Genomic DNA, 10,000 nt, shown 5'->3' with positions numbered 1-10,000 from the left:
CACAACCGAAGTACTTGCAAGGGTCTGTGAATATTATATTTTGAATGAGGATTAAGATTTCAATTAAAATACAAAATCTTATACAATACACGAGTTACTGTTAATAAATGAACAACAAGAAAATGGCCAATACTACATGCACACTGCCTTGTTAAATGAAAATCAATGATATTCAGGTTGTAAAATTAACCCAATGTCAATGGGAAAATGGTGCATTCCCTCTGGCAATGCTTGGTTAAATGTTTCTGCCCATAGATGGCTCTGCCAATGCTTAGCCATAAGAGTCAATTAGTAGATCTTGTGACCTTAGTTTTCCTTGAAAAAGCTACAAATATTGACACTTATTTTTGTTAAAAACATTATAATTACTACATACCTTCCGAGATTACTAACAGCAGTATTAAATATTAGAAAATATTATTGAAAATCAAAGAAAAGGGTTAACAGGCGAGACAGGTAGTTTGTGTAATTGGCTCGTTGGTGACAGTACTTGGAGCCATCTATATGTAAAAACAATTACTACATTCAACAAACACAATAGGCAATGGCATGTATGTACATGCCATGCCCAGTGGCTTGGGGTTTAACAAAACTGATTAAAACTTACAGGTAGGAGGACGTCCAAGAGCCTTTGCAACATCTACCATGTTGACAATGACGGTTTTGATGCCGTTGCCTTTGCCCTCGACCTTGGCCAAGAGCTTAGGCATCTTGTATCGGTAGAAGGCATCCATAACATTGCGGTTGACGTTGTAACTCATCTGCAGGGAAATTCAAATGGCAATGCAGGTCTTTAAACACTAGACTAACTACCTAGCTGATTCATAATTTCAAACCAATTAGAGAAATGAGATTATTAAATAAATTCTATAATAGTATCAATAAAATAATTGACTTTCAATGAGATTACAGACTTCACAGCCTTAAAGCAAAAATATTCTTTACCTTGCCGGTTCCTGTTGACGATTTTCAAAGAACAAGTTTCCGCAAAAATAAATTTAGCAATTTGAAGTATCTTGTTTGGTGAATGGAAGTGATGTGGTGATACAAGGAATGGACAAGCCAGTCACTGGGTCAAGACAGCCACTGGGATATCATGCGGCTTGTTCACTCCACTGCAGTTTCTGGCAATGTATAAAGAGAAGTAAATACCAAGAAGGACTTGACACATTGACCCTTGCTTTCAGTTCTGCACACTAAATAATTGTGCCCTTGTTTGGCTATGGCTGTATTCACTTAGGAGTAATAGCCCCAATAAAGTAGGCTTAAAGCCTTTATAGGAAGAGAGGAGCAAGGAAATAAGCCCCATCTGGTGAACTATATACACAGATAATTAGCAATAGGTACACCTACACAGACTTTTGCCTGTTGTAAACATGCATACAGCATTTGATAATGACATTGTAAAAAGCAATTCCACACAAAGGGCATGCAAGATACAATTTCTCAATTTCAGAAAATGTGAAAATTTGTTTAAAATTTGTTTAAATTAATTTTTAATTCCATTTGTTACAATGGATATTCTTTGCTGTGCCATACTGTCCGTTCTGTTTTGCTATCAAATCTCCCTGTGTACATGGAATGGCTGGGGTTACCATCCACTGGCCCAGCACGGGACTGAATGCAGGTCTGCAAGATTGTTCGACCAACACAATAACTGCAATGCCAGCACAGCACAAAAGTACATTATTTCATCATGCTGATGATGATAGTACCCATTACTATGCCCTATAAAATAAAAACTACATGGAAGGGGGGGGGGGTATGTAAAACCATCTTTTTATGATCAAATGACTGGAGCAAGGTAGGATTCCTTCAGGGTGGTCCCCTTAACCCTTTGCTGCCAGGACACTTTCCGTGATCAGGAAGTGTTAAAAAATGAAAAAAAAAAAAAATAAGCTAGTTACATAGATAATGCCCTTAATAGCAATAGAAAGTTATCTTGTATATGGCACATATGGTCATTTGGAGTTATTGACAATTGTGTATTGTAACTTCATAAATGATATACGGGCTTTCTAGTATGATTTACACAGTAATACAGTACAAATAATCCTTTGTTACTGGAATTCATATTTTGTTGCAAGTGAATGTGTTATGCTTCAAACTTTTAATAGTTCTGCAGTTAATAACAATCTTTGAAAAAAACAGAACAATTACCCCAAGACCATAAAATGCAGGGTCAGCTAATATAGACATCATATAAGCAATCATATGCCTAATTCCATTCAAATCCGAAACACCAGACCATTCTACAGCTAGCGGCTGAATCAATTTGCACTGTCGCGCTGAATTTTCTACAATCATTTATTAAAATACTCAAATTTGGAGGGGGGGGGGGTCCTGTAGTAGGCTTTGGTAAATCCGTGACGTAATATTTCTACTAAATACGTAAAAATAAAGGAGTTATGACTATATCTCTGACCCCCCCCCCCCCCGCCTCTGGCTCTGATATCTACCTTGTCGCGTCTGTGCAAATATAATCGATTTTTTTTTTTTTTTTTTTTGGGGGGGGGGGGGGGGATTCTCTGCTAGGTAGTTGGCAATTCTGCTTACTGCATCAGCTGATAGCCACAACTAAGAGACTAAGTGGGTAGTCACCACAAGAGAGTCAAGAAGGAGAAGTTGCATATATCCTGCCTCCATGACACCATCCAGTAGAGGTACCCCTGATGCACCCTCATCACACACTAATAGTTATAGGAATAACATCTGCCGTTATTAAACATAACATGATGAGAAATACATCTCCATCACAGCTGCAGCAGTTGTTTATTTGTATGAAATGCCTCAAGAGGTACTGTAAAGGCACAGCAAAGCCTGTTAATACAAGCCTGTACTTCTACAATTATGTAGAGTTATTGTCATTAGTACCTTGCAAAAAGGGGGGGGGGTACCAGGTACCAGCTACACTTCTGAATACCATGTGAGTGCCACAGAATGCATCAAGCTTGACGGAGAAATCAGATTTCTAGGTTTCTAAAAAAAAAAAAAAAAAAAAAAAAAAAAAAAAAAAAGTTATTGCAAATTATAATACCCCAATGCTGCATCTATAAGCTAATTAGATTATCATCAAGTTGCATGAAGCATTAAAACAAAAATGAAACATGTTATACTAACTTGTATGCAGCAGTGACAGAGGGGTGCAAAGGAGAGCCACATTCAGAGTATCGAGAGATGATTGCTCATGGGGTAATGAGCTTCTTGCCAAGTTCTTTGTCTCTTAGTTGGTATCTCCTTTTTGTGTTTGTTCAGCATAAGTGGGTTCTTGGTGTCCGTATATGGACAACAGCTACTACAACCAAATAAAGCACACGATACAGCTGCAAAAGGAAAAATTATTTCCTAGTACTAAGGAACGGGACTCATTGAATAATATATTTGTAATATAGCAAACAAACTTTCTTTATAAAAAACAAGAGCGCTCAACATCCTAATGCAAAGTTTTGCAGAATGAGTGTACAATATCAACACATCTCTGTACATAAATGGCTCCTCAAGCACTTAGTCGTAAAGGAATCAATTAGCAGACCTCACCTGATTTCACCTTTTCTTGAGTTTGCATGAATAATATTATCATCATAGATATTACAATCATAAATAACGGTGCTGACATTACTAAAAGCAACAAAAGATACCAGAAAAAAATCTAAAAATCAAGGATAAAGGTAAACAGGCAACATAGGTAGTCTTGCAATCAACTCATTGGTGACACTGTACTTGTGGAACCAGCTATGTGTAAAGACGAACTAAAGTGGGCATGGCATGAATGCATATGCCACCTCAGGTGGCTTCAGGTTAACAATGCCCACAATATGAAAGGCATTAGGATGTAACCATAGAGAACTGCAGTTGCAATGAAAATACTGTTTAGTATATATTCTACAATGCTCAAAATTTTTACAGACTGCTAAATCAAGTAATAGTAACATGGGAGGCGAGGGAAGGAGGGCAGGGAAAGTTCCAGGATTACAATAACTTAAAAGGAGTTCAACTCCTTATTAAAGGAGTCTAGTCATACCTAGTGCCAGTAAGCGAAAGGATGATGTCCGTAATTTGGGTGGGTGGCTTGCTGAAGTCACGAAGTCCTGAATGGTTGCAGTTTACGATGCCGGTTGCTAGAAAACTGCCTATTTCTGCAAATTAATAAAAATTTATTATGGATCTACAAAATATATAATGCTACCAGCTATATTTCTTTCTTTACTTAATGTGCTGACAGCTTCACTGAAATCCTAACAGTGTTGATCCCCTTTCAACTACCGAGCCATACAACCAATAAAGCACCAGTAAATCATGGGAAATGAAAACTTCTATTACCTTCAAGTGACAAAGATTTCCATTTACTTTCCTTGCACAAACTGAAAAAGAAAAAACAGCAATAACCCAACCTAAATCTTCCATACAAGCTGTTTCTTCCTTAGTCAGAGGAAGGGGAGGAGGAAACCTGTTTGCCTTTTCCAATTTTTGCTATTCGCGCCTCAAAGACAGAAGAGCTAGGCGTAACAAGCACATGGGAAGCGAGTATTGAAAAGGCAACCAGATTGTTCCTAAACCCACACAAAATGAGAAGGGAAAAATTCATCACTTACCTAATATCAAGGGGAGTGTCTGAGGCGCGTGCACACATACAAGACTGTGTCAGTAAGCCTCCCAACGGCTCCACTGATAATATACAATTTCCGGGGGATATGTGTCCCTCTGAAAAGAACAGACATAAAATGGGTAAGCAAAAAGAGAAAAATAAAAAATACTAATCCAATTTACAATGACTCCCCTAAATTCCCTGGTATTCCTAATCATTAACATACTGTTAAAATACCAATTATATTGAAAATCCATCTGGTACAGAAAATGAAAAGCAAACGAAACAGTATACAAGATGAAAAAATAATAAATAAATAAAATACTTGATCAAGAACTATGGAGTGAGGGAAACAAAGGGGGGAGAGACGGTAAGAAACCAATCGAGGAAAATGTTGGTTTAGGTGGGAGAGTGAAAAGGATGGGCGGAGAGGGGGAAATGTACATAGATATGGGGAGAAAAAGAACAGTGGTTAACAAGATGCATGGAATATTTCTGGCAAGGAAAATGCAACACTGAAGGGAATGGAATCCAAGTCTATACAGATCACAAGGATGAAAAGTACTTCAATTTTAGTACTAATAATTGGAGTCCATCAAACTGGAGTTGCAGCAAAATAAGCACACTGCACAAAATCTTTAGAACTATATTCAATATTATTCTCCCATTATGTCTAATCAATTTTCTTTATTTTTATAATTTCATGCACAAAAGCTTTCACCCATCATTCCTTAACAGCTGTTCTGAAAAATTGTCAATATGCATAACCTTGGTCTTCAGTTATAAACCCTAAGTCCACAGCAAGGTTCTCTTTAAAGCCAAATCCAGCTTTAAAGGCTCACTCATTCAATGTCACTTCAATATTGAGAAAAAAAAAATAGTTTCTTTATTTTCTAATGCCCAATCATTTTTTGTTATCTAAACTGCATTGGAACATCACTAAAATTATAATTCAAAAATCATTATTTGAAAGACTTCTCTTACACAAATGCTGACAACAGTACCACCACCGTCATATGACCAGAAAGACCAGACACCACATTTATAAAGGCAGTGTATATTCTTGGAGAGCAATGGTAATGGTCTGAGTACAAGGCAAAAGATATACCTGGTCTCATGAAGGCACCAAGCTCCAGGGCTTCCAATGGCTCTACTGACAACGGCACTTTCCTCCGGCTGCCTGCTCTCTCTGGATCGCTCACGCTCTCTCTCTCTCCCTCCCTCCTCCTCCTCTCTCTCTCTCTCTCCCAATGGATGCTCTCTTTCTCACATCTCCCATGGATGCTCACATGCATACCAACCTTTGCTTCCAATCAATAATACTCAAATCTGCTAAAAACATTTCTGCAATGTAAGCCTTCAATAAATGCAAATTTAATTTCCTCTTCATACCCTTCTCTATGCTCTATACCAAGTTTCTTAGAGAACACTAATTTACCTGGCCTTACTATATTGTGGTTTAAATATACAAAAAAATATAGAAAAAAAAAAGAAAAAAAAGTCTTCCTCCCCTTCCTCTCCCCACATTCTACAAATGCACTGATCAAATGGCATGATAGACATTACATACAAGTGTCAAGTTTTTGGGCAAAGAAGAGAGCAAGGAAAAAAAGGAAAGTGATAAGGAGACAAAGACAGGGGAAAGAAGAGAGGAAGGGAAGGAGGGTAGGGAAGGAGGGTAGGGAAGGAGGGGAGGGGAGGGGAGGGGAGGGGAGAGAGAGAGAGAGAGAGAGAGAGAGAGAGAGAGAGAGAGAGAGAGAGAGAGAGAGAGAGAGAGAGAGAGAGAGAGAGAGAGAGAGAGAGAGAGAGAGAGAGAGAGAGGGGGGGGGGGGGAGAGCAGGGAGCAAGAGGGAGGAGGAGAGGAAAGGAGTGAGGAGGTGAGGGGAGATGAGACGGGGGAGAGGGGAGGGGAGAGTGAGGAGTAAGGAGAGCAGGCAGGCAGACAGCCACTCCTGAGCCAGAGAGGGCTGGTAACCATGGCAACTGTACACGCAACAGGCACCACTCCCAATGTTGCCACATATAGCAGTTTTATATTTTTTTCTTTTCTTTTTTTTCTATTGTAAAATTCTATCTGCATTCACAAAATATTGATAAAGATCTTACATTCTTTTGTGCCTAAAATAAACATTGAGTTAGAATAAAAAAGAAAAGAATAAATTCCATAAAGATAATACACCAAAGACACTGGCAACTCTAACCTGCTCTTTCCAGACGTCAATACTACCCACACACCAACCCACTTACACCCACGCATTCCAAGCACATACAACCTTCTTCCTCTGATAACATGAACTATATGGGGCATGAATGAATAGGAATGAATGAATTTGCCTCTTAATTAACATCAGATATTTGCTAAGAAGTAAACTTGTATATCAATAAAAGGGAAAAAGAAAAAGAAAAAGCGAAAGAATGCAGCTCAAAAATTCAATATGCCAAACTGTATATTCTCTTGATCATTCTTCGGAATTTGGTTGCAATTCTACTTCAAGTACAATTTGACTGCAAACTTGCTTCACCTGTTCATAGTTTGGTCAGGTAGAAAGGAAGAAAAAAGAAAAAAGAATTTATCACTTTTCCTGGGAAGCTTTGCAATATCATACAACATTCTCACGGCTGATTTGAAATAGTAATTTCAATTACTCATTTTCATTCTGATGCAAGCAAAACAGTAAATTATATAGAGTAGTGGAAGGATGCAAGTGAATTTACAAACTATCAGTAAGAGAACCTTCCATTCATGGAAGTAACCAGAGAATTGCTTCTAAAATCAGTTTCCAAAGACTAATTTTCACAACTATCCATTCTCTCCCTATTTTTACTTTTTGAATTTTTGAAAAAGATTCAAGTTCTTTCATTTCCACTTTTGGCCTAGAGGAAATATCTAAAACTCTGACATGCTTAACAAAGACCACTAACCTTAGAAATCTTTCACACTAGGGAAAAAAATGGAAAAAAAGAGAAAAGAAAAAAAGAAAAAATGCAGAACATTACATCCCATGGTGTCCAACAGTAAGGTATAATCACACTAACGAATTCCACGGACTTTACAGCAAATGTTATAACAAGACGACAATGAACCATATGTATTCATAATGATAAAAATCTTATTGGCCAGTAACCTTCAAGTATATCTTGGTGATCAATTGTCTTAACCCATATTCAAGGGAATATCTCCTTTCTGTCAGATGAAAATGTCAAAACTGCCATTATATGTTTGATAATCAACTGGCACCATTGGGTATTTTTTTTTTTTCCTTTTTTTTTTTTAATAGAAAACTAAAGTACTTTCAACCACGTAACCCCTTCACCACAGATAATAAGAGTGGTGCCACGGTAAAATTCTGCAAACATGCATACATTTTGTGATGCTACAGCCAGAATTAACTACCACACAGATTGTTTTTCAATGCACGGGTAATACTTTACAATACAGATGCACTTGTAACCTCACAGATTTCAGGCAATACAAGGTGCTGTGACTGGGCACCAGGAGAGAGTTTTTAGGGGTGTTCTGCCCCTATCACCCCCCTAGCAAACATTATCTTCACCTTGCTATGTATAGGAATGTAGAGCTGAAACTCGTAAATGCCTTTAGCGTTAGCGTTAGCGTTATTTTCCCTTTTTGGCATCACTGTTAGTGTCTGTAGATTATTTCTTATGCCAACTACTGCAACTACTTGTTCTTTACAGGAATCTTTAATTTCCCTTAGCTGTTAGTATGTCCATACTATAAAGCTTAACCCAATGTAACTTCAATACCAAACAGACGAGATGGCTGGTAAAAATCATCCTTCATCATTTTAACTACCAAAAGACAAAATGGGCAAACAAACAATACAATGTTTTAGAAAACACCCACTGACGTATGCCAGAAACGAATGTTTGAAGCTAAACAGCTTATCCTAGGGAACAGCCCGTTTTTTAGACAAAATACAGTGAATGGGCCAACAAATTGACATACCTATAACTGCAGATTCATAAAGAATTAAAATGGGAAAGCTCAAAGTAAAATGGAATTAATATCATAACTTTTAACAAAATGAAAAAGAAAGAAAGGAGAAATTTCAAATTAAGTGGCCAACTTTATAACCAATACTAATATAAAGAAAAGAAAGGCATAACAAGGAGAGAAAGTAAAGATCAAAATAACACAACAAAGAATCAACTAAAAAGGATGGTATAAATCATACAGTCCAGATATACAACTGCATCTACAAAAAATCACTTAACCAAATTCATTTCAATACAACACCCCTACATCATTAAAACCAAGATGAAAACAGAAATAAAGGAAAAGGGACACCATCTCAGAGAGCATAAGAAATATTCATGAACAACACAGGTTACAGCTGCTGTGGCCTCATTTACTGCGAAATAAAATCATCTGCTGCATATCACTGCTCAGAGGCCATAACACTCGCAGAGTTCTTAATGCCTCATTTTCTATAATTCTTCCTCACCACAGCTCGTCTGTACCATCCACACAGAATGTATGTTACCAATATTTCCTATAACAAAATTGTGGAAGTTGGCATGAAATGCTAATAAAGGGAGGAGGTAGGGGGGGGGGGTGTTACAGGAGGGTCTGGGGGTTAACTAGAACATATGGAAGGTTGGGTCTCAATTTTTGGTTTCACATGATACCCTAGTTTCAGGATTTCATCTCTTGATATTTGTGAACGAGAGTTATGCACCCTCCTAAGTTTGATAATAAAAATATTGGTTACTTTCTATTTTGCATTTCATACTATCTTCCATATGCTTTATGTCCACTTAAGTCTAAAGGCTTTGGCACTCTTTATAAACTAAATACATTATCCACGTAAAAAAGTCGCTGAAGTGAACTAATTGAATACATCATGTTTAAATCCTTTATTTACATCCTGTAATCGTTCTACATGCAAGGGTACAGTCATCGGTTACTTCAACATATTTAAAGTTCCTGTTAATGAACACATTATCAAACAGCTGCCATCAATTTTATCATCCTAGTAGAAAACCGTAGACATTCTCTACGCGTCAATAGGAAAATATATAATCTAATCTTTCATGATACCTGATAATTTTGATAGTTAAACAAAATAAAAGGATTATACAACTTGTGGCAAATGAATATGGCAAGTTTCTTCTCCTCTTTTCAACTCTGGAAAAGAAGTCAAATAGGTATAGGTCTTTCATAAAGAATATCTATATCTTGGATTTTTTTTCCTTTTTTTTTTGCCAGCTTACAGCACTGAAGAACAAATATGAACTATCTGAATATTGCAAATTAGCACACCTTTCACAGAAGGCAATTAAAATAATACTTTTCTTTAGCAGGTCTGATACGGGAGCCTGAGCCTATGATTTAGCTTCATGTATTTGTCATCGGTGCAAAGTTTCCTAACTGGGTGCAGGCAGAGAGGGTCA

The 10,000-nt window shown here is 37.3% G+C and overlaps 1 protein-coding gene across 4 annotated transcripts in view; it reads right to left on the bottom strand.

Moving 5' to 3' along the window:
- eIF5 (eukaryotic translation initiation factor 5) overlaps positions 1–10,000 on the bottom strand; it is a 19,899-nt gene that overhangs the window by 8,998 nt on the left and 901 nt on the right. For 2 of the 4 annotated variants that reach the window (XM_027368649.2, XM_027368650.2), the window contains exons 3-8: positions 4,593–4,701; positions 4,022–4,136; positions 3,121–3,323; positions 946–1,124; positions 608–761; positions 1–24 (exon numbers count right to left, since the gene is read on the bottom strand). The exon at positions 1–24 is cut by the window's left edge and continues 158 nt beyond it. In XM_027368649.2, coding sequence (XP_027224450.1) covers positions 1–24; positions 608–761 — 178 coding nt within the window. In that variant the 5' untranslated portion in view covers positions 946–1,124; positions 3,121–3,323; positions 4,022–4,136; positions 4,593–4,701. Of the gene's footprint in view, positions 25–607; positions 762–945; positions 1,125–3,120; positions 3,324–4,021; positions 4,137–4,320; positions 4,362–4,592; positions 4,702–5,693; positions 6,088–10,000 lie in introns of those variants that run through there. The other 2 variants (XM_027368651.2, XM_070122075.1) reach the window with 2 other exon arrangements.

Source organism: Penaeus vannamei, chromosome 5 (assembly GCF_042767895.1).
Source record: "Penaeus vannamei isolate JL-2024 chromosome 5, ASM4276789v1, whole genome shotgun sequence".
NCBI classification, from domain to species: domain Eukaryota; kingdom Metazoa; phylum Arthropoda; class Malacostraca; order Decapoda; family Penaeidae; genus Penaeus; species Penaeus vannamei.
The sequence above is the reverse complement of the archived record's forward strand: the minus strand, read 5'-3'. Positions and strand labels throughout refer to the sequence as shown.